General features: G+C 39.5%; 1 protein-coding gene across 1 annotated transcript in view; it reads left to right on the top strand.

Annotated features, from left to right (window-relative positions):
- Positions 1-11,575: 11,575 nt before the first annotated feature.
- Positions 11,576-25,890, top strand: part of MORC1 (MORC family CW-type zinc finger 1) — a 143,973-nt gene continuing 129,658 nt past the window's right edge. Inside the window, 4 exon segments of the mRNA XM_014565682.2 lie at positions 11,576-11,697; positions 14,976-15,029; positions 18,338-18,372; positions 23,331-23,399. Of these exon segments, the coding sequence (XP_014421168.2) occupies positions 11,633-11,697; positions 14,976-15,029; positions 18,338-18,372; positions 23,331-23,399 (223 nt within the window). The 5' untranslated portion in view covers positions 11,576-11,632.

Genomic DNA, 25,890 nt, shown 5'->3' with positions numbered 1-25,890 from the left:
ATGTGTGTACATTTCAGTATTCTTGAGTAGATTGCATGCTTCCTGAAGGCTGACACTGCAGCTTCCTCCTGTTTGTATGCCTTCAGCACCTAGCACAGTGCCTGTTACCTAATAGCCCTCTTTAAAGATGAACCTAATTGAATCAACTGATTCAAATTAAACTGAACTACATTAAACTGAGTCCGTATTTTCCTGCACCAGTCTACCAGTACGCAGTCTTATCCTACTGACAGCAAAAAGCAAGCAAGCAAACAAACAAAAAACACAACTAAAGTATAGCAGTTTTGTTTTTATGTTAACAAAACTTGAGTTTTAAATAGTGTTCCCTATAGCTTGTCTTTTCTTATGATCTATCAAAGAAAAAAGTTGGATGCATAAAAATCGGCAATCTTAATTACAAAGACATAAATGCTCTTTAAAATGAAATTGGAATGTCTATCTTTGAAAACTAGAAAGATCAAGCGGCATGAATTCATGAAACTCATCAATGGAGTCTGTTTACAATTTGATGCTTTATACTTAGAAATGATTACTTTAATATGATATGAGAGACCTTGGTAAGCTCCCATGGTCTCTTCCATATAAATGAAATATAAATGTTGGAAGAAAATAGTGTGAAATCAGATATAATACTATAAATTTTTTTAAACAAGAAAAAAGAAAAGAAAGAAAACTTTATTCTACCAAGGAGCAGGCTGAATTTAGTTTGTGCTCTGAGTCATGCCACCAATGCAATCAGACTCTGTAAACTGCAAAGCTTTTGAGAGTGCAATGCTCATTTATCAAATTCTGATAAGAAGGGGTGGAGGGCATGGTGCTGCCTTGCATGATCCAGTGATTATCAACATCAGGAGAAGGTGGAGGATCAGATAACGTGTTGAAGGAGAAGAGGATACTATCCCTTATAAACATTGTACTGAACTTTCAACAGCATTCAACCTATTGAAAATATAAGCTAGTGACAGCATTTCGTTTTGTGAAGTTATTTGAGATTCTCAAAGAGTTGCTAACTGAGGACAAAATTTTTCCACGGCACCTGGTGAAAGAGTCAGTTTTAAATTGATTTGGCCGCAGATGGGTTTGATACAGTTTTTATACACTAAGATAGAGTATAACATGTCATTATGATCAGGTCAAGCCTCAGAGGTATCGTTTCTCTCCTAGGACTGAGGGAATATTCCATTACCCCCATGGTTTTGGTTTACATTTAGGCAGAGGATGACAGCAACTACATCCCAGGAATGAGTAAGCGTTTCTGAAAAGTCTGTGCTACAGGCAGAAAGTAGCTCTTTAGTGAGGCACAAGATGTCAGATTCAGACTCGGTATAATACAGAAACTATTTTTTTCCCATTTTTAAAATTGAAGTATAGTTGATTTACAATGTTGTATTAGTTTCTGGTGTACAGCATAGTGATTCAGTTATACGTACATTTTTTTTTCACGTTCTTTTTCATTACAGGTTACTATCAGCCACTGAATATGGTTGCTTGTGCTATTATAGTAGGGCCCCGTTGTTTATCTGTTCTTTACATAGTAGTTTGCATTAGCCAATCCCAAACTCCCAATTTACCCCTCCCTCACCACTCCCCTTAGTGAACCATAAGTTTGTTTTCTATGTCTAAGAATCTCCAGGAACTATTTTTGAATTACTACATAGAATATTGTTTTGTCTTGGAAGCTAGAATTTTGTTTTTATTTATTTTTCTCAATTTGTGAATAAAATGAAGCCCTGCTGAAGGCAAACAGGAGGTATAGTCTTTCTTTCACCTTTCTCCTCCACTTAAGTACACTATATTCCCTCTTGCTGTCATAACTACTAACTCTTCAATGCTGTTATCAGGACGTGGGGGCATGTACCCCCAGTATGTTAATAGTAGGGGCTGGATTCATTTGGAGAAATTAGCTAAAGTGTTGGAGAAATGTATTCGGTTTTGTATTCATTTTCAGTGTGACTGCTGCAGATTTTAAAACTTGCTACAGCTTGAGATGCCTTAGGTTTAATGTGGTTTGGTAAAGTTTAAGGACTTGCCTAATAGATTTCTCTTTTACTAGATGTAGGTGGTTCAGGGTCTTTGAAAGATTGAACAGATCCTTCTCGGTTTGGAGAGGAGGGGAGCTGCCTATTATCTGGAGGTCACTGTCATCTTGAGATCCAGGCTACCCCTACTGTTCAGGGGTTCCTTCTCCTTCCTTTTCCCCATTTATTTGATAATGTGTATATCTACCACACAGTAATGTAAAGACAGACAATGGGGAATTTACAGATTTATGCTTCAGGTGTTCCTTCATTCAGCTGTTTTACTGGACACCCCCAATGATCTAGGCACTTCTTAGAATCTATCTATTTTGAACACATTCCATGTACATTGTTCCTAGTACTAAAGTTGTTACAAAGATCTATCAAACATTGTTTCTTGTGTGGGAGAAGGTCATTTCAGAGGAAGTTTCCAAATGAGGTCAGTTGGATTTTTTCATGAGGACAAATCCAGTTGGGGGAGGAAGAAAATTCCAGGAAAGAAAAGAGTATGGGTATAGAGCAAGGTGCTTGAATGGACACAATACATTAGTCAGTTATCATCTGAGGCTATCATAGTAATGTTTGCAAATATTGTACTGGCCTAACTTAAAAAAATTTCTCTATGTTATTGATGTTCAATAATTTCAGTGAGTTCTGTTGGCTGTCTCTATAAACAAATTGGAGTAATTTAAAGATGTGTCATTAATACAAATGTATACAGTCTAGCAGTTTAAGTAAAAATATCAATCTGTTTTATGATGTGGTGTCTGGATCACACAAGTTCTTGATGAGGCTTTGAGGGGTAATGCATGCCAAGGCATCTTCGTCATTATACACTGAATAATTGATAGTTGATAATATGTGGCATTTATTGAGCATCAGCAATGTACTAGCTAGTTTACAGAACAGAGAACTATCAAGGAGCCCTGCCCAGTTGGCTCACTATCAAAACACAGTCTGTCATTTGCTAAGTCTTCCATGCTTCACTAAACTGAAAGCAAAGAACGCATTTCTGGAGAATCACTGTGGACGTGAATGGGGCCAGATTTCCTCTGCAGGTAGCTCTGTGGGTGTTAGTATTAGTCCCATAGGGAAGCAGTCTGTTCTCATGATTCTGGTAATCTCAGAAGATAAACTTGATAATCTAGTGTAGATCTGAAGTAAAGGCTGTTCTATCATTTCATGATGCTTTTTTTTTTTCCTGCTGCAACCTGTAATTGAGCCCTTACCGTGTGACTTACTCAGGATCAAAATATAAGTACATATGTTTCAGTCTAGTGTGCAAAAACAACAGTTGGATTCTCCAGGAAAAGGCTTGGTTTTAAAGGATTTAAATTGTTGCTTAAAATGCCTTGTTCCTTGAGAAGAAGATATGGGAGTTAAGATATTGGAGAGAGTTATGGATGAGGGCACTTGAAAATGAAATACTGTGGGTGGGTAAGGGGATTGAGGAGTATAAGCAGAGAATCTTGAGGGGCAAGAGGTTAAAAGGAGAGCAACAGCTGGCACAGTGGTTGGATAAGAATGGCAGGAATTGCTTTCCATGAATTGTTACTGGGTGGAGATACGTTAGTTTGCTAGGGCTGCCATAGCAAACACCAGAGAATGGGTGGCATAGGCAATAGAAATTTGTTTCTCATGGTTATGGAGGCTAGAAATCCAGGATCAAAGTGTTGATGGATTTGGTTTCCTTTGGGCCACTCCTTTTGGCTCTTCTTTGGCCCCCCTCTTGCTGCCTCTTCACATGGTTTTCCCTCTGTGAACACATGCATCCCTGATGTCTCTGTCCTATTCTCCTTTGCTTACAAGGACACCAATCAGATTGAATCAGAGCACACCCTCACAACCTCATGTTAACTTAATCACCTCTTTGAAGGCTTTCTCTCTGAATACAGTCACGTTCTTAAGTACTAGGCATTAGGGATTCAACATAAAAATTTTGGGGGGATACAGTTCACAGGTAGCAAAGAGAAAACTCTTCAAATATGTGTAGTTTTGCTTCTCTCAACTCTTGTTTATCCAAAAGGAACAGGAATATTTGGAAGGTGAATGGAGAATAGTAGGGGGGAGGAAGAGTCCCCATGAGGTTCTCTCAGCTGATGATAAAAATTTTCTTTGGTGAGACTGCTTTTCCTCCTTGAAAAGAAGAAAGGTTTGAGAAAGATAAGAAATGCTCTCCCACAACCCTCCCTCTTCATCTCTCCTGATTTGGTTCCCATCCTAGAATATTAAAAATTGTGAAATGATTTCTATTTCTGGGTCAACATGTCAAGGCTAATGTAAAATTTTAGTTCCTTTTCCCACTGAGGTTGACCAACAGGTTGATGGGTACATTTTTTTCCCATGGAAGCAAACAGTATCACGGCAGGTATAAATGGGCAAGAGTGAGTTAGGGTGCTTGGCAAGAGGCCTTTATACCCAGGCAGCATTGGTTTCATTTTTAGGAGACTATTCAGATAGAATTCACAAATTTTTCATGAGCCCTAAAACCAGATTATTTGGTTTACTCCTGGTCATATAATAGGTATTAAATGCACTTTATTATAGTCAATTTCTTTGTTATCCACTGTAATATATTGCTCAAGAAATCCTGAGAATATATCCTCTGGAACTAGAAAACCAAATTTAGTGCAGGTTCCAGGCTCTTGAAATTGTCATCATCCCCATAAAGAGGGTTACTATGAAGAATAAAGATTTAACTTTTAATAGAGGTGTAATGGCTAGAGAATCTCAATCTCTTTCAATGCCCCAGTCCCCTTTAGGTCAGTGGGATGCCACATTCTCTACTGTCACCATCAGACTTTCTGCTCAGGGTTAATAATCCTTGGTTACTAAAGATGAGACATATAATGCTATAAAAAGGAGAACTTTAGGTGAGGACAAGCATGGAGGGATAGTCCTGAAGTGGAGGATGAGAAAAAGGAAGAGACTACAAACTTAGAAAGAATAAGCATTAGGACTCAGTTTAAGATAATTAAACAAAGACATTTTATGGTCTGATTGAGATACAGGTACAAAGACAAGACCATGACAGAGACTGAGGGGATGTCTGTGCTCCAGGGGAAAATGAAAGACAGAAGAGAGGATAGGAAATGACCAACTATACACTCTAGGTCCATCAGGCACCTAGATGTCTTGAAGAAACTTTTTAACCCCTAAGTTATACAATAATGTGAGACAAAATTCAATAAATCCAGTCAAGTCTATGATCCCAGTCCCTTTAAGTCCTTGGCATGTAATGGCATGCCTCTTTCTGGGGGAAGATCCTGTGAGTGGGAAGTTGATGATAATAATTATTCATCACCTCCGGTATTACGGGGATTTTCTATCTATATGAGTTAGATACAAGAAGAAAGGTAATATCACTTTACACCTTGTTGAAGAAATTTCAGGCTACAAATAACAAGATGGTGGAGTGTTAGGCTGATGATAGAAGACCCCTAATATCACAACACAGGCTCCTTTCTTTTACATGTTAGATATTTTGCATTACTTAGTTGTTATATATATGGTAGAATAAAGAAGTTCTATGTATAAAATACATGAAGTCCAACAATAAAACAAACCCCAAAACTATTCTAAAACTGTTGTGCAGCTTTGATTACAGACAAACGTTGTCCCTGCTCTAAAAAGTTTTTTTTTATTATTATTATAACATTATTTGAGCTTACCTCAAGTAACAGAAGTCTGGCAATTTCATATGAGAGGAATATGATAGTAGTGAAAGTAGCAAATTTCATTTCAGAAACAAAAATTTATTTAAGTGTCTAAAATATACCAGGCATTTTCTGGATGTTATTGTGGGATGATATGAGGGGAAGATAATACAATTATGGGTAAGAAAGGTCCCCAGACTGAAAATTGTCTGTTGGAGAACATACAGGACAATTTATTGTATTTCAAAGGTCTGCAATTTGAGTTAGAGAGGAAATTTTAAGAGGTGGTTCTTTTGGCCACAGCAGGAAAAATGTGCTTACTCCTTCCTTTGAATTGCCAGTGATTCATTGCACGTCTGTAAGTGCTGTGCTCAAAGGTCAGGGTACAAGTCTCCCTTACATGTGTGAGGTTTTTTCCACCTTTGAACTTTTAAAAAGACTTTGATTACAGAATGCTCCCAAAGATCAGTGTGTGTTGTTTCATCACTTTGCATTCTACTAATGCACTCAATTTGGCTATTTGCAATGATTTTTGAAAGAGTTTTTCTTTGAAAGAATATGGAACAAGTTTGAGAGGAATCTGGACACATTGGTTCCCCTTCATTTTCTAAGGAGAAATCCCAGGAAATACAATTATAGGAAATGCCATCTAGTCTTCTCTGGCTGAGGCTAGTGTATAATTATTGGCAAACTATTGAGTGGATATACAGCCTCAATTCAGAAATGAGGCATCATATCTAAATGGGGGTTCAGTACAGAAAATATATTTGCTGATTTTTTGGATCAGTCTTGACAAATACGAACTTATAGCCACAAAATTCACATGTCCCCATATCTTTACCCAAGTGTGTCTCTTCTTGGTATCTTTAACCAGCTTCTCCCATTTTCTTGAACATCTCAGCCTCTGACTTCAGAGGCACACAAGGCTAAATAACTTCACTAGTATTTTCCATAACACAAAATTATATTTTATTGACAAATGATAACCCATTGTTAGCTAACTCCATCGAAAACAGGAAAACCACATATTCATTTAAAGTGCATGGACATTTCCCTACTTGGATGGCTGTTTAATGCTATACCCTAACAGGAAAAAAAATGAACTCATTCTCTTCTACCTTTCAAACTGGTAATTTTTGGTGACTTACCCAATACTGTCAACAGCAACACCATCTCCCTAGGACTTCAAGCTTAAAAACATGGGGTGACTTTTGCCCTCTCTTTCCTGCCTCCCTCAGACCCCTGAAGAACTAAGTTAAGCCACCCAAACTTGTATTTCTTCCCCTACATTTACTAGTATCTTGTGATCGCATTTAGAGATGCCCACTCCCACACGTTCCTCATCAAGACCTTTCATAGTCATTTCCTTTTCTCCTTTGGCACCACCCCAGTCCTCGTCTCGGTTGTTTGCTCTCCGCATTATTGCAAGTCTTCTACAGCTGACCTTTACACCTTCATAAGCTATCAGGACACCCAGTTCATCTCTTTCTCCCATAACATCAAGATTCTCCCCAGCTCAAGGGGCTACTCCTCACTTTCTGCTGCAACACTCTGAGAACTGGCCTTCCCGCTTCTAGTCTTGAACTCCCCGTCTAGTATTCGCATGCTTCTAGAGCAATCCGTATGAAGCATAAACTCAGTCATAGTGCTTTACGGTGTAAGGCCTGACTCTGGTTTCCCACCATCCACAGGATACATTCATTCCAAATTGTTCAATACAGCATTCAGGGTCCACCATGATCTGACCCCCACTTCATTCTCAGTCCTTTTGAACCTTGAAACTCCTCCCCTCCTGGCCCACTTTGTGCCCCCAAACTCCAGACACAATGAGCTACCTACTGAATATCTCAGTAGCTCCATACTTTTCCTTTTTCTAACTGAGCATTCTTACCCAGAAAGCCAATCCTGATTTTGTTTACCTGGCAAATGTAAGGTCATCTTTCAAAGCGCTGTTCAAGTGCCATCACTTTTTTGAAATCTTTCCTAACTCACCTCCCTCTTTGGAGCCTGAACTTCTTTCAGAGGACCTTGATGCACCAACTGTTGCTTAAAAGTCCATTGGTGTGGTGGAAACTGTATATTGTCTCCCTTAGTCTCCTGCATCTTCTCTGCAATCTCTCCCGTTAGAAAGATTGAAAAACTAGAAACCGTACTTAGATTCTGAATGTGAAAAAATATTGTTTTGTTTTGCTGCTACTATGCAGGACATGGGATGTGAGTGAGCAGAGGCAATGGGCAGCATCAGTGTTCCTGTATACGGAAACCATCCTCATGGGTAACTGGAGGGGGTTGTAGCAGTGGCATCAGGAGGCTGCTGCCCTCTATTCTGCAGCTTCATAGTGTGAGGCTGAATTCAACTGTCCCGTGTGGCCCCTGATTCGGCCCTTCTATCTGTTCCCGGGTTTTTGTCAATATCCATTTCCCTGCATTATATTTCTTTGTGCCTGACGTACCTGGAATGGTTTGTTTCCTACATTGAAACCTGATACAGTCTGGCTCTATTGAACTGTAATCCCTGGAAGGCAGAAACAAGATATTTTTATTTTTATATTCTTAGACTCTACCATCGAGCTGTCTCTCACCAAATAAATGGCTGATTCACTGCATGAGCCAATAAGAGTTCCAAATTACACATCACACTAAACATAAATTTCACCCTGATGCTCCAACTTATCTTTAATGCTCTCCTTCCTTATCTGGCCAACATTGTCTCCTCCTGCCCTTCAGTCTAATAATTTTAGTTGTGACACTCTGTATACAGACACGTGTCTCGCCCGCTTCCTCAATCTCTGTTCTAGTGGCTGCTGCAAGTGTCTTCCTTCCTCTCAACTCCCATATACCACTTCTGGCAAGAAAAGACTATAAATCATAGGTCATCATAAATAATCTCCTGGTGTCCAGTAATGTAAAGAAAGTATGCTTCTAATGCTTTCTTGCATTATGCTTTGTCTCTCTATTGGTTAGGGATAATTTTGGCTACAAGTAAAAGAAAATCCAATTATAATTACTTAAACTAATAAAGATGAAGTTTAAGTCTTGTTTCATAATGAGAAATCTGGAGGGGAGTGACTGCTGGTTTGGGTTTAGTAATTCAAGAATGTTTGGGCAGCTTCACACGGTTCTCTTGACCTTTCCCTCATGGATGCAAATGACACCCCCAAATCCAAGTATTGTTTCTGTATTCAAGGCAGAAACAAGGGAGAAGGGAGCCAGAACCAGCCCTGCCTATGCCTTTTATCTAGTGGGTTTCTAGGAACCACTCAGCACACTTCAGCTTTCATGTTGTTTATGAGGACTGAGTCAGATGGCCACACTTTGCTATAGGGTAGTACAGGAAAGCAAATTTTCAGCTTTGATAGTAGAAAGAGGAAAGGTGGGAAAATGGCTAGTGGCTAAGCCAACCCAGAGTGAATACCTTAATTTATAACTCGTTTAATACCATCATTATTCTTTGGGCAAGCTTTAGCTTCATATTTCCACCATCTCCAGAGGTGCTTATCACAGGGCTGCATACCTAGAGTCTAAAGATGGTCAGTTATACAGAGGACAGAAATTCCGTAATGAAAACCCCACCGCTGTCTAACATGGAGTAGATTGGAATAGATGAAAACACACTGACCAGGTTCACACAGAAGCAAGAAAATGAGCAAGAAGGGTGTGAGCTGCTTTCAGAAACATTTCAGTATTATCAATTGCGAGGCACTGGCGTCTTTCAACATTATCATCTTAACAGCATTTGCTTTCTGTGTTTATTCTCTTATACTGACATCACTTCGAAAGTGGCATACCATTGTGCATGCTGGTAGGTACAAGTATTGTTTTTTATGTTTATGAACTTTGTCTCAAATTTAAACATGTTTGTGAAGAGCAATGAGATGTTGGTTCATACAAAGTTATTTAAGCGAAAGGGGGAAAGTGGGGTTTGAAAGATCTGAGCCATTGTTTGTGACTAGTACATGAGTGCTGCAAAGCTGAAAAGTTCAATCAGGAAGAGCTGAAGTCTCTCATCTCAAATTGACTGTCCTTAACCTCGGGATCAACCATAAGAGGAGCAGATGACGTATTTGTTTAAGATTTCCCCTTCCTGCTATTCCTCGAGTATTTTTATCATGAAATAATGTTAAAATGAATCCTGAGGCAGGGCCGAGGGAGGTGGCTGAGACAGGAAATCCCCAAAGTATACCTTAAAGAGGAACAAGAATTGCCTTTATGACAGAGTGGCCAAACAGAGCTGAAATGGGGAAAAGGCTTTTGGTGGATTGTGTACAATGATCTCAGGAATTTTTTTTTTTTTAGCACCATCAAACAGATTCCCCTGCATGCCTGTCATCCAGGCCAATCAGTACTGTCTAGAGCTTTGGGACTGCCCACTTACTGTAGGAGGGCTCTGCTCAGATTATTAGAAGAAGTGCTTCAGTGATAATCACACCCTTTCCTCTGGTAGAAATTAGGTATTACAGCCTTTGCTAATTACAGGCTAGTGGCTCTGGTGCCCTCCCAATGGTAAATTGCTTTGAGGTAGCAGCTGGAAATTGGGGTAGTAAAATAAATCCAGAAGAGGCTCATCAAGCTTTTCTTACCCATAAAATGAAAATAAAATATATTTTCCTTGAAGTTCTATGAAAGGAAAAGTTGGAAATATAGCTCACGTTGCTTAGTAAAGAAAACTTTGCTATCAAAACACCATCACATCAGCTACCGTTAAAACAAAAATGCAATCAAGAAAATTACTTGAAATGTGTATGTTTACTTCTAGTTTTGAAATTAAAGTAGAACATCATGTGCCTTTAGGTTGCCATTCAAATTCTCTCCTCCTCTATTTTGTCTTATAAATGTAGTGGCTGATAAACTTCTGTCCTTAGAAGTAGATTGAGTACCCCCAAACTGACAATTTTTTTTTTCCTTTTTGTGAACCTCATTGCTTGTGTAATGCCTGGAAATCACAAACACATCTAGTTCAACTTCTTTATTCCATAGATGCTTATTTCTAAGTTTAAAACTCTCATACAAAACCTCTGCTGCATACTATTGAGCTACATTACTTGCAAGTCATATTGTCCTAGAATGAATGAGTTTGAACACTTAAAAGTCAACTAGGTGTAATAATTCCTCATCCCAGCCAGGTCCTTTTCATAACACATCCTTGACAAACCCTGTTTCAGCTCGGGATTTGCTGACTCAGTGCTTTGTATCCTGTTTTGGATAGCTGGCGTACACAGCCCTTCCTTATATTTATCCCCAAGGCCCTGCTTTCTACATTCCACCTGCCCACTTCTGTCTTTTGCAACAACACAGAATGTCTATTCTTTGAGCCAGGCCAGCACATCAAAGATGTGAATGTCAACTGACAGGTGAAAGCGGTTCTCCTGGAACACAAGCCTTTACATTACAGCAAAGTCCAAGTTCTGTTCTGATTGCCTTTAGTTCTTCCTTCCTTTCTCTCTCTGGCTGACCTCTTTTCTTCTTTCTTTCAACTGGAGAAAACAGGATTAGCCCGGGCAACACAGGAAGAGAAGTGTTGGGGTAAGAACACAAAGTGCTTAACCTCTGCTGTGTCAATCACGGAAGAAAACGACCCATTTTCTTTACCTACCTCCCCCTGCCCTCTTTCCGACCTCACGACCCAGATTCTTCCCATTCTGTGTGTTTATGTGTGTATAAGAGTATGGTCATTTCTGATCAATTTCTAGCCCCAGCCTTGAGCTCCATTTTCCAGTTGGGGAATGATAGGAACGAGTGTCTAGGAAGGTTACTTGAATCTCAGTTTGGGAAGAGGAGCCTGGCTTTATTTTCACCAGGTGGGTCACAGTGCAGGGTGAGCTTCGCGCTCCAGCCGCCAGGGGGAGCGCGTGCTCGCCGAGCAGGTGTCTGCGCGTGGGCGTGGGCGTGGGCGAGGGCGAACGGCTGCTGCGCGCGGCGTCTCCGTCACCTAGGGTCGTGCGGGTCGCGTTCCAGGGCATGGGCGACAAGTATGCTGCTCTGCGGAGGGCCCGGCTGCATCTGGATTTTATCCACGCCAACTCGTGAGTGCCCTGGGGTAGCCATAGGGGAGGCTTTCACACGAAAGAGGAGATTTTTGTCCATCTCCTAGCGAAGTACCCCTTAAAAAAAAAGGAACTTGGTACTATTGATTTATGGAACTATTTATTTAAAGTGTACATGGCTTTTAGAAAACTTTAACGAAAAAGTGATGAAGTTATATATTCTGGGTCAGGTGCTCTTCAATTACACCGAGCGGTAGGAAGGCCCAGGTTTATCATTTAACAAAACTGTTTTAATTGTAGGTCAGCGCAAGCCTCTTCCTACCAACCTTCCTTATCTCTAGTGATTTCTCTACCCCACACACTGACATTTTAAAGATTAAAGTTGCCCTCCAGAGAGTAATTTGTATTTATTGATTCCAGCCTCGGTTGCATCCTGAGTCTTTCTGAAAATGTAACCTCTCCGATGATAGGAATCTCACATCTCACATTTGCTTGTTACTAGGGCACTATTTCTCCTCTGTCAAGCCCAGATGCCTTTTGGCTACTCTTTAGGTGTTATTTCAGATTTTCATTTTCACATTGCAGAGGCAGGTGACGGAGGTTTTCTCTTTCATGTCATTTCCAACCCAGCAAAGCGTGGCAGTGAATGCTGTGTAATTCATAGTGCTATGCTGACTTTTTGGAACCTTTTAGTAATTTGGATTTATTAGGAGTAATGATTGATAGAAAAGATGCAGCAAATTTGAAACCACAGAAATGGAAGTAAAAAAACCTGGCCTTGCTGCTTGAAACAAACAGTATGTTTCTTACAACAGAATAAAACAGACAATGTTCAGCAGATAGTTAGGTTTTTATCTCGTTATCATGGAGAATGATTTCACGCTGGGAAGGATGGTACAAATAGTTAAAAGTTAACTGAGGTAGAAGACAGACGAAGAAATAGCAGTTTTGAGTGGGTTGAAGAAAAATTATAAGCTGAGTGCTGAAAGGACTGTGAATTTTCTTAGAAAAGTTCCCCAGACTCAGTTTTGTATAATTTTGGCAACTATTGCTTCCCAGCCTCCTCCGCCCCCAAACTGCCCCCACCCAAGTCACCCCATTGTCAGTTGGCCGTCTGGTACTTAATAGCAGAACAACAAGAGCATGAAGCAACCGCCACAGAACCAGATACAGATTGGCATCTTCTCAGCCCTCCTTGGTAAGATTTTTGAGACTTGCCTCAATAAAAACAGGAGTGATTTTTTTTTTATTCCTCCTGTGCTTGACTCCCACGTGGAATCCATCATCAAGTCCTCTTCACACTCTTGTGTCTCAGTTCATCCATTTCTCTCCATCTCCATTGCCTCTCTTTTCTGGACTCCACACCGCCTCTAAACTGGGTTCTCTGCTTCCCATTCTTGCTCCCCTGTAATCCATTTTCCTGAAAGCTGCCAGTGTGAGCTTTTAAGAATGGAAACCAGATATGCCAGTCTTCTTGAAACACAGCAGTGGTTTCTAGTTGCATGAGGACCAAGTCCGAGCTCCAAACCACGGTGTAGGAAGGGCTGCACCGCCTGGCCCCCCCGCGTCTCCGCATGATCTCCCCGTCTGACCACAGCCAGAGTGGACTGGACTCCTTGGCTTTCTTCTGCTTCAGGGGCTTTGTGCCTCCTCTTGCTGGAGTTTCCACTTTGGCTTTTCATGGATTTTTCCTCATCCGTCAGGGTTCAGCCTTCTATGAAGAGAGGGTCTCCCTGACCCCCACTCCCTTCTTCACCAGTTGCTCTCTCCTGTCACTCCCTCTCCATAGCACCTAAACACAATCTGTGTTAGCATATATATATGTTTGTTTGCTTTATATTTTTCACATTCCCCACAAGCTTGAGCCCCCAAAGGATAAAGACCATGTCTGTCCACACTGGCATATAGCATGCAGGCAGTAAAAATCGCTTGAGTGAAATAGTACAGGAACTTGTAGGCATTTTTTTGGTCAAAATGATTGCAGCAACTTTCCTGAAGAGTTGTTTAGAAAGGCTTGTGGTTTAAAGTGCTACTTTAGTAAAGCATATCACCTACACTTCTCTTTTGCTCTATTTTAGATTTTTAAGCACTTTCGTTTGAGTGCAGAACACCTTTTTGCAACAATTGTATTTAGTAGGTTTATTTTAATTACAAATTTGGAAGCTAACTGGAGTCAAGAGATCCCTCATCAGCATGTGTTTATAGTTTAAAATTCCAAAATAAATATATATATGTACTTTTTTACCTAATAATTTTTACCTAATAACCTAAAATAATTTTTTACCTAATATCCTGTGCCCTGAGGAATTTGGAGTCTTTGAGACATTGCAGATGATTATTCCTCCTGTACAAATGAGCAGATTTTTTTGATAAATGGGTCTCTCTTGCTTCTGCTACCTGTTAATATTTGTACCTAAATATACGATGAAAATTGTGTCCTGAACCTTCCCTTACTGCTGTGAGAAGGTTGCTGATCAAAATATCCACATCAGGAAATGAAAAGCAAGTGTGGGACCCTAAGAGCGGCTTGATTCCACCTATAGGTGACCATTCAGCCTTCAAAGTGTAGATAATGATGACTATCTAGTGGGTTCCATTACCCAGGACCTGGCACCAGGGGTTCAGGGGAGAACCATGTAATCTATAAGATTATTTAAGCAGCAGGCTTTTACAAAGTGAACAGATTCCACAGAAGAGTACAGATTAGTGGTGGAAACAGGAGTGCCCCGCTAGTGTCACTGCCTGCAGATGGAGTCTTAGGGTCTTTTAGGGAGCTAGGATTTTGTTGTTGTTTCATTTTTTTTTTTTTCTGGAGGGGGAGGTAATTCGGTTTATTTATTTATTTTTAGAGGATGTACTGGAGATTGAACCCAGGACCTCATGCGTACTAAACGTGTGCTCTACCACTGAGCTATACTCTCCCTCCCTAGGGGGCCTAAGATTTTGATCAAGGTTTTTCAGAAATAATTTGGCCTTAAATAATACAGTTTTAATGAAAAATTCTGTGAGAAAACTTGAATAAATGCTTATAAAGCAATTACTAAATGTCACAGTTTGCTCTAAGGTCCAGCAAGGTCCCTAAGTCTGTTTTCTCAGGAGTGGACAGGCTACTTTGGCAATAGTGTTCTTAGCCCTGGCTTTGTGATGGAGCACACATACTTCAGAATCCTGACCGTGCTGAGACGGTTGTTTCTAGAATAACTCCCTAATTGGTTCTCTGTCTCGAGCTGGAGAACATTTGTCTGCACGTGTCTTGAACCTTTTATATTGATTACGGAGTTGGTTTAACTTTGGTTTTCCCTCTGTTTCTTCATCAGCACCACTCACAGTTTTCTGTTTGGAGCACTGGCTGAATTGCTGGACAATGCAAGGTAAGACTTACCTGTGAACAGAAGTAATTCAAAGGGACAAAGGGACTTTATGACATTAATCACATCTAGTTATATTTAGAGATGAAAAGATGATGTCATTTCCCACCCGCTACCTGCTGGAATGCTTTGTGAACTGATTTCCTATAAAATCAAGATCTTATAGGAAAAAGAACAAGTGAGAGGAGGGCTCATTCATCTTTATTCAGTTTGTATTTGTGATCAGACTAGAAGTGCAGGTAAATTGAACATCTGTCAGTCTTTGTGTTAATAACCATATAATGGCAAATATTCATTTGAATGTTTTTTGAGTTTAATATCAGTATGTACTATATATGATAATTTAGATTTGGGGTTGGGCATTTATTGAAGTCTGCATTGAAGCAAATTGCATAGTTAAGGAGAAAAGAGCTAACTGGTGTTGAACTACTGTGTATCAGACCCTGCTCTAAGTACTTCATATGCAGTTATTAACTCGTTCTTCTTTACAAAAGTACTTTGAGCTGGGAATCATTATTTCCATTCTAGAGATGTAGAAATTGATGCACAGAGAGGTTGGATGATTTATTCAAGGTCACACAGTTAATATTGGACAGACCTAGATTCAAATTCAGGCTATCTGGCTACAGAACTCCCTTGCCCCATTTTACTATCTCGAACAAAGGTATAAATGTTTCAGGAAACCTCTTTAACAATTTAAGGCCTGCTCGATAGTGTGTTTGTGAGGGTTTTCAAGGGAGTCAGTTTTTTGGCTCACTGAATATGGCATTAGATTGTTTTATGCTTGTGTTTTCCTACAGCAGAAGATTTTGTCTACCTTTTCTGCAGAAAGCAAAGTCTGCCTGGGAAGTAGTATGTGGTTGTTGGATCAGGGATCTCTGTGGGGAGATCTAAATTCCCTGCCACTGATTGATGACTGTGTTTCAATGTTTTGCCCCCACTTTTGGCCTTAGAAGGAAGGTGACTGAGTGTGACTACAGGGTGTAGTCGTTTAACTCTCTAGCAAGAACCTCCTGCACAGCAATGCTCAACACCAAGTAAAATGTCACTAGCTCCTCCTTATACAAAACCCTGTAGAACTGATGGGATCACAGATCTCACAGGAAGGAAGGGAGGAGGGAAAGAATCAAGTTGGTTGCTAAGAAGAGCAATGGACTCAACTTAGGAGGCACTAACAGGGATGGGGCCACGGCACATGAGTGTTCATGGTTAGTCTGTCTGCAGGATATCAGGGTTTCTATTGTTTGTTTCTGCGCAAAGCTCTGAAGCAAGGCTCCTCCAGTATCCATTAGTCCTGTGTCCTACTAAATGTCCATTTTCAGCAACTTGACATCTGTAACAGTGAAAGAACACATTTGTCTATTTTGCCAACTGTCTTTTCTCCTGTGAAGTTGTTTCACTCATTCATTTATCAGAGGAGGGCAGGTAAAATCAGAATGTATGAGAAATAGAACAATAGGCATAGTTGATGGAGTACAAGAGGATTGGTGATTGGTAAGGAAACACTGACTTCAGACTCGGGAGTGAGAGAAATGCGATCAGTAAGCAGTTCTTAGAGCAGCATTTGTAAACTGGCAGCCCCCTGACCAGGTCCAGCCTTTCTCAAGTTTGTTTGACTCATAGTGAAAGTTTGTAGAGTGTTCATAAAGAGTGAGAAGAAAAGAAGGAATCGTTCATAAAGTTTGAGAAACAGGAGGTGCCAAATTAAAATACCTGCATCCCATTTTTTTTTTTAAGATTAGAAGTAGCAACCTTGAGGCCACATTCCTCAGCGGGATCAGGTGCATAGCAGGTACTCTCTTGGGACCAGCCTCTGTCTTTCTCATTCCCAGTGTCCCCACAGTCAACCTGAACTCCTCAGCTCGTCTGTCTTCAGGGGACACTGCTGCTTAGATGCTCGTAATTGACAGCAAATGAAGCTGTTGACGAGAATTACTCAAGATGCTCAGCTGGTCTCTGGAAGTCTTCATAAAGTCCCTGTGTTACTTTAAGAATTTATTTTATATTATTATATTTAGTATTTTGATGATCTCTGGTAGGCATCACAATTAGAACTGAAAGGTATTAAAAGAATGTTGTAGAGAGAGAAGGAAAAATGTGGTGGGATAGAAAGGAATGGTTAGGGGACTCTTCCTAATACAACAGGTGTTCAGAGAGAAAGTACCTGGGCTCAGGTATGAAACTTATTATGAAATGTCTTATAATACTGTAAAGGTGAATGACTGTTTCCTGTCTTATCCCATGGAAGTTGTCTATGAAGAAACTGATTCTATGGAAAATCTTCGATTTTCAGTATAGTAGCATTTATTGAGCAGCTATTGTGTATGTGGTACTGTGTACAATGTATATTTATACAATGGAGAGCGTGATACCTGTGTGTCATGGGATTGTGGTAAGGATTAGAAGGGAAGGTTTAAAAACACAAATTCAGCATCTACTTGTGACACAGAAAACGCTCAAGAAATGGCAATGGTAACTCCAGAATTTCTATGCAGGAGATGCTTAGAAGCAGCAGTTGGCAAGAGGAAGGAGCTAAGGGGCTAACTTTGGATCTAGACTTGTAGAATAAGTACAGTGTACCTACTCAGATTTATTTGGGATAGTTTTGGGTTGAGACTATTGGAAATTTCACAAGAGTCTCATATTTCACCCTCAGAGTCCAATGGGTGGTTATACTTCTGAGCTTCCTTTTAGACTCCTCCTTCCCTCAGCGTACTCACTTCCTCGTCAGCTGGACCTCTTTTCTCACTGTCTTACTCGTTTCTCTCTCAGCCTTCACATGGAAACCAGGATCTTCTGGCTATTTCTCCTTTCCTTCTAAAGTTTTTACTTTAGAAAACAGTTTAAGAAAATACACAAATAATATCTGTGAATTGTAGAAAACTAAGAAAATAAGAAAAAAAGAAAAGGTACCAGTAAGCTCATCACATGATACACATTGCTTAATAATTTTTTGTACTATAATATATGATGAAAATCTTCAAGTGACTTCTGAATTATTCTCCAACCAGTTTTGTTCAATATTCATATATCCATTTTGTTGGGCATTATGTGTAGCTTTCACTAAATTCCATCTCTTCTTTTAAATTTCTGAGTTCCAGGCTTTGTAACATTCTCAAATTATAGTGATGATAGGTCTTAGTCTATGAATTCAGGGTGAGACATTTTAGTAATTGTTTTTGAAGCAATTTAAGTGAATTTCTCTATTGTTGTCTGACAATAGATCATACATCACATGAACAATTCAGATTAATGTAAATTGTAGAAACATAATTTCATACTGAAGCAATAATATTTTTATATTGTTTCAGAGATGCAGGGGCTGCAAGACTTGATGTGTTTTCAGGTGAGCAGATTTGCTTTCTTCCTTTTTCTAATGGAAAAGCCTGTAGTTATTTTGCTTTTATTTTATTTCATGAAATCAAACATATTTTATAGATTTTTAATGTAATCTAAGTGCTTTGTGATTACAGGGAACCTATGGGAAGCCAGGTTGAGAACAGTACACTCCTTTTGTGAAGTTGTTCACTTGCTAGAGGACTCATTTACAAAATTGAATCTTCTAGGGTTTTGTGAAAGCGTCAGAGTGATTTGGAGCAGTCAGTTTGGCTGCCATGAGAAAACAGGTTTATTTTAAAATGCATATTAACTTAATGATTATTCACAATTAAGTATACATCATTCCCAACTTATCATAGTTCTAAAATGCGTAAGTGAACATGCTGTATGAATGCTTGAAAGCTATAAAATTCAAACCAAGTATGTTTTCTTCTGCTGACTTCATTTTCAGTCATCAAGTATTTATTGCACTTTTTAGTTCATTTCATTAGAAGATGATGCAGATGAAGTTAGGTTTTGTGATCCAGTCCTGCAGTTAACATTTCCTAGAGACACACCTCTGGTATAAAAACTGACCTCCAACCCGTGTTCTGTCAGCTGTCCTGTAAATATTGGCTGTTGGTCACAGATGAGAGGATGTGGTCCCTGATGTAAATCCTTATCAGTAAAAAAAGCAATTCAGTTCAGTTCACTTTTCTAAGTGTTTGAGATCTTGTGCCAGGTGGGTGCTTTTGGCTCATGAGGAAGAGAGACGTGGACATCTTGAGAGATCCAAGGAATCATAATAAATGACACTCTTCTTCCCTTTCTACTCCCACTTCACCCCACTTTCTTTAGTACTTGGCATTGTCACAAAAAATGGAAAAGGACCTTTGCAATTTGAGTTGAAAGTGGCACTTCTTTATTTAGGTTATTGTGTTTTGTGAAAAACTGAGCTTATAGTTTCTGGTTTTAAATTACCTATTCATGTTATAAAATTTTTTATTGCAGCAAACCACAATAAACCTATCAACCTAGCAAACTGATTTTTCTTTAAAAAATAAAAATAAATAAACTAGGGCCAGGGCTTATGCACTGATAGAATTGGTATGAGGACACATAAATTTTTTTTTATTGAAGTGTAGTTGATTTACAATGTTAGTTTCAGGTATACAACAAAGTGATTCAGTTATACATATATATATATTCTTTTCAGATTGTTTTCCATTGTACGTTATTACAAGAAATTGAGTATAGTTCCCTGTGCTATACAGTAGGTCCCTGTTGTTTATCTATTTTATGTATCTTAATGTGTGCCTGTTAATCTGGGATGCATAATTAATTGAAGCATCAGACTAGTTTTTAAATTATTTACTGAGGCCTCTGAATTACTTTCTAATCTTAAGTTTTCTTCCAAGTAACTTGAGGGCTATAAAATTCAAGCTAAATATGTTTAGCCATGGGTGTTTTAGTTGTCTTTGTGCATTAGTTCTAATAAACATAGATATGTATTCAGTACATTTTTTTAGTGCTTACTAAGTGGCAGACACTGGGCTAAGTGCTGAGTAGACACAGTGCCTGCTTTTAAGGAACTGGCATCCTAGTGAAGGGGTCTGTGGAAAATATGGTATGCATCTTCACTATTATGGGTAGAAGGCCCTTAGCTTTCATCATATCTCAGAGGCAGCCGAGTTCCAAAAACTGTAAGAACGACTAGTCTGAAAGAGAAATAGACACATGCACAGGTATTTGAATATACTATGAAAAGTGGGAACACAAATTACAAAGAAAACATTCATTATGGGCACCAGATGATGTGGAAGGATTAGGAAGACTTCCTGGAAAAAATCTTTTATGAACTTAGAGACCTAAAGGGAAAATAGGCCTTATCCTGGATAATCAGGGATGGTAAAGGGAGAGGGGCAGAATGTGTAATCACTTGAATCTGGAGAGAACATAGGACACTAGTGGCATGGCAGAAATGTTCTAGATGTTCAGGGTTAGTCCAAGGAGGTTATTTGTGTGAAAGTGGAAGGTTGCAGTATGGGCAGGGGAGGGGGTGACAAGAGATGAGCTTGGGGAGTGTATTAGTCAGGGTTCTTCAGAGAAACAACCAATAGGAGATGGATGGATGGATGAATGGATGGATGGATAGATACAGTTCTAGCTAGAGAGAGAGAAGGAGGGAAAGAGAGTGGGGGGCATTACTTGAAGGAGTTGGTTCACATGATTGTGGGGACTGGCAAGTCAAAAATCTGTAGGGCAGCTGGCAGGTTGCAAATCCAGGCCAGAGCTGATGTTGCTTTCTCGAGTTCTAAATCTTTAGGGAAGGCCAAGCCTGGATGCTTAAGCGGGTTTTCTGTGTTGTAGTCTTGAGGCAGAAAATTGCTGCTTCTTTGGGAATCTCAGTCTTTGTGTTTATGGCCTGCAACTGATTGGGTGAGGCTGACCCACGTTATGGAGATTATCTACTCAGAGTCAGCTGATTGTAAATGTTAATTACATCCACGAGTACTTTCATCACAACATCTCGACTAGTGTTGGACCAAACAACTGGGCACTGTGGCTTGGTGAAGTTGACACATAAGTTTAATCATCACAGAAAGGTAGGAGAGTCAGGTCATGAAAGGCAAGCAAGATTTGTTAGCCAGTTTAGGTTTCATCCTGTGGGCAGTGGGAAACCACGCTGGAGATATAAGCAGGAGACCAGTGAAACACACGAGTGGCTGCAGACCATCTGCACACCCTGATTCAGTGGGAACAAGGAGTTAGGGAGCTGTTGCTTTCATCCAGAAGAGAGATGGTTTCCTGAACTAAGACAGTATTGTAAGAATGGAGAAAGCGGTTAAATTTGGGAGACATTAGGAGGTGGAATTGAGAACACATGTCTGTACATTGGGTAAGAGGGTAGGGAACTTGATCCTGAGATTTTTTTTTAATTTTGAAAATTTTTTTGAAGTATAGTCAGTTTAGAATGTGTCAATTTCTGGTGTACAGCCCAATACTTCAGTCATATAGGAATATATATATATATATTTGTTTTCATATTCTTTTTCACCGTAAGTTGATCCTGAGGCTTTGACTTGGGCAGCTGAAGCCTAATGAGTGATGCCATTATTACACAGGAAACACCAGAAAGAGGAGGCAGTCTGATATAGGAGAAGATGCTGTGGTTTGTTTTGGGCATAACTACTTAACAGATACTAGATATCGAGCTGAAATCCATAGTTTTAAGGAATTAAAATAAACATGGCCAAGCTTCAGGTTGGGTAGTAGGGAAAGACTAAATTTTGAGGCTGTGGTTATCTGTATTCCCTAACTGGGATTTATAGAAAAATTAAGCACTGTGTATGTCTCTTGGGAATTTTGAGTCTTTCCCACCTGTTCACCAAAGAAATGCCCTGCTTTCTGCAAGATCCTTACATGAGAACTGTTACCAAGGGCTGTAAAATCAATTGTAACTATGCAGGCTGACTTGGATCAGGTGATTCCCAGTCCTGATCAACCTTAGGATAATTGGGAGGATAATTGGGAGGAGCTTTTATTCCTGAACCCCATCCAAGACCAGTTCATTCAGAATATCTCCTGATGATTAAATGTGCAGCCAAGGCTGAGAATTACTGCATCATGCAGAGAACTCAGTGAAAGTTGAAAAGCAGAGGAATGTTAGCTTTAGTCAGAGGGAGGGCTGGATGGAGTGTATACCTAGAGGGGGAGAGGACTATGCTGACACAGAAGTTGTGGGAAGCTGACCAGAAGACCAGGTGGAGAGAAGTGGGAAAGTGAAATGGTAGCAAAGATCCAAAGTGTTTGTAGACCGGAAGTGAATTAAAGAGAGGAGAGGGATTAGAAGTGGGTACATGGCCATGAAATGATAAACTCAGAAAGCTTAAGTGTGCTTTTTAGATATTTATTTATAGACTATATTGAACATTAACTTTTGAAATGTGGGTTAGAGGTGACCATCGAACACAGTTAACTTAATCAATGTGTTAGAAATGAATCTATAAGGATAGATCAGTAAATCAGTGGCTGCCTGGGGGTGGGGGTGAGGGTGACAGGGCATAGAAGGGGCAAAAAGGAGGGACTACAAGGGACACAGGGAAACACCTGGGGTGATGGCTATGTTCACTGCCTTGATTGTGGTGATGATTCCACAGGTATTTACATATGTCAAAATATACCAAATTTTACATTTTAAACATGTGCAGGGTTTTTTTTTTTTTTGGTGTGTGTAAGCTATTTCTCAATAAAGTTGTTACCAAAAAGAGATGTGCTAGAATTTATATTTCCAAATGTTGAAATTACTTTGAGAGCCAGATTACAAACTGTGCATTAAAATTAGTCTCGTTAGTTTTGGTTACACCTTCAAAATTTTTTAAACAAGAGATTATATTATGTAATTTAATGATATCTCTTAATCATCAAAATTGATTCCAAATAGCTACTTTCAAAAATCTAATGCATTTTCAAGAGGCAAATATTTGCTGCCACCAAGAAGCATGAGCAAAATGGCTCTTATGGGAATTAACACCTCGGAAGAGAGCCTGATGAATTTAATAAGAATGACCTGGATTGACTTTAGAATTAGTGCTTGGGTGGAAGGGCATAAGGGTGGATCAGTTTGATAGGGGTATCCCGGGGTCACATCACTGTCTCTCTTTATTCCCTCCCCCAGGGAGGAGACACCTGAAGTTGAAAGGAGCAGTCAGACTCCAGAGAGGGCATGTCATGCTGTATCCATAATTTATTACTGTGTACATGTAAAACATGTTAATTTAAAGCCTTTCTGTTGCTTGATCATTTTCCTCCAGCAGTTTCTTGTGAAACTGTTGCAAAGACGCCTTTCTGAGCCTCATCCTTGTGCCATAACTCTGTCATTCAGTGGCTGCATTTTAGGAGGACAAATAATTACTCGAGCAGCATGACTTTCTGACTAACAAATTAAGCCCAATATTTATTAGTAATAATTGCTTTCTCTTACAGTGGATAATGAAAACCTGCAGGGTGGATTCATGTTGTGCTTCCTGGATGATGGATGTGGTATGAGCCCTGGTAAGTTAATTATCTAGATACCTAACTGGCTGTTAGAGCAGTCTGAAAACCCATAAAATAAATAAAAATAAATTGAGCCATCTATACAGAAACAGGTATGGAGATATTAGGGGAAATAAACACCAGACTTAACATATTGTTGAACTTTTTAGGTTTAAATATTCCAGCTGACAGAGTAAATTCATTGTAACCATCTAAAGCAAGACAAAAAGTGAATATAAATAAATATCGCCAGAAAAATGAAAGGCACAGGGTCCCTGTTACTTGTAAGGAAAAGGATCTGGAAATGAATGGAAAACAAACAGTAATTGGATGGACTGTGAGACTGTTTTTAGCACACTCTTCAGTTATTGCTTGTGACAGACATGAGACAGTTTCCAATGCCTTTAGGCTATTTAAATTTTTCTGCTTGACCTTGAGGTAGAGGTCACCTCTCCTTTTTTTTTTTTTTTTAGCACCTTTATTGTGGTATGATTCCTGTACAGTAGACTACAAATACTTCAGATGTACAATTTGATGAGTTTTGGTAGATTTATACACCAATGAAACCACTACCACAATCAAGACAGATAACATTTCCATCACACCTCTCCTTGTTTTTATTGGTTTGTATTTTTCCTCTGCATGTTGAGAGATTTAGTTGCTTCAATTGAATGTTCTCATCATAATGAAAACATCTGCAATTCATTGCATGATTTACCTTGTTATCTTCAAGGCTAGCAGAAAGGCAACACATAGTAGGTGCATAATACTGTGTCTCGTGGAATTGAGATGTTATTCCCTCAGATAAGGGATTTGCATTAATTGGGATAGCTTATCCCTGAATTCTTATAACATTTGTGTATGTCCCACAAGCCAGAGATTTTGACCACTAGATTTAACAAATGATGAGGGAGTTCAAGTAATTTGGAAAGAATGATTGTTGGTGCTGATAGAAGCTAAGAATACAAAGTAAAACACTTTTCTTCTTCCAAGTCTCAAAGACCTCCTTGGTCTAATAGTCAGAATATTTGTGGTGTATTTTAAGGTAGTTCCTCAAAAGAAGCAGCAGCTTCTTTATATGGGTCCTCAAACAAAATGATCAAAACACAGACAAGTGACAAATACTGTGATCCTCAGAAGAAACTCACACTTCAGTTGACATATACAGTTATATTTTGAAAAGTCCCACTAGTGTTGAGAGAGCATTTCTTTATTCACATTGGAACTCAAGTAATAAGTTGGAAGAGTTTTTCTGATGACTGGAAATAGAAAATATCTGTTGCCTACCTTGAGCTCCATAAATCTTGACCTGTAGAAGATGACTGCAGTGATTTCCAAACTCTTTTCACTTCCAGTCTTGCCCGATTATAGTGCATTCCGCATGCAGCAATCCTGAGTGGGTTTTTTCTTTTAGTAGATCATATTGATGCTGCTGCTTAAAACTCTTAGTGGTTTTCCATTAGAATTAAATTCATACTCCCCAGTAACACTTCTTGCATGATTTGGCCTCTGTCCACCTCTTTGACCTTTTCTCGTCCTGCTCATGCCTTTGCTTATGGCACTCCAGCTGCACCTGGCTGGCTCTTCATCGTTTGAATCTCACCTCATATGACACCTTATGAAAGAGGCCTTCCCTGATCATTCTGTCTGTGGGCCACACTCCTGTTACTTCTCTATCATGTTACCCTAGTTTTGTTTCCGTCACTTAATTCTCTCAGAAATGATCTTGTTTGTCTATTTCTCCAACCATGACATAAAGTTATTGAGGGCGGGGGTAATGTCTGTCCTATCCAATGTTCCATCCCTGTGCCCAGAACTCTGTCCACCATACATGAGAGTGTGTGTGGTGTGTGATGAAAACCATGGGATTTGGTCTTTTGCAACTCTTGCTTATAGCTCTGTGGGTAGCATTTATCAATGTGACCTTGGGCAGGTTACATAAATTCCTAAAACTTCAATTTCCTTATCTGTAACATGCATATAATAATGGTATCTTCCTTATAGCCTTGTAGGTTTGTTATAAATATTTAATAGTCAGTGCAGATGAAGTATATGATATAATACCTGGCACATACTGAACAGTAAGTGGTAGCTAGTATTATCATTATAGACACCTTCATCTAATACCCAACCCTTAATAAGAACATGTGATAAAAGGTCCAGTCAGTTTCAGGCAAGCAGACTATCTTTACACACCCTATGCCAAGTTCCACTGAACTCTAGCCTGTCTTCACCCAGACTGACACAGGGTCCTGAAGGCATTTCTGGAGTGTGTATTCTGGGAGGCCAATTAGGAGACCCATTTCTATATTTCCCTGTTTCCTGGAGCATTTCTGTTTCTTAGAGGTATGTATATTCTGAAGTTCAGAGGATTCTTCTCTAGAATTCCAAAATGTCCTCAAGAGATCAGAAGACTACTTCTCAAAGTCTGAAATAAGTAGCCCTTCTTCCCCAGTGAGCAGCAGACCAGAAGCCATTCTACTCTTCTCAGTCTCACATGGGGCTGGAT

The sequence above is a fragment of the Camelus ferus genome, chromosome 1, assembly GCF_009834535.1.
Source record: "Camelus ferus isolate YT-003-E chromosome 1, BCGSAC_Cfer_1.0, whole genome shotgun sequence".
Lineage (NCBI taxonomy): Eukaryota > Metazoa > Chordata > Mammalia > Artiodactyla > Camelidae > Camelus > Camelus ferus.
This window is presented reverse-complemented; position numbering and strand designations above follow the sequence as displayed.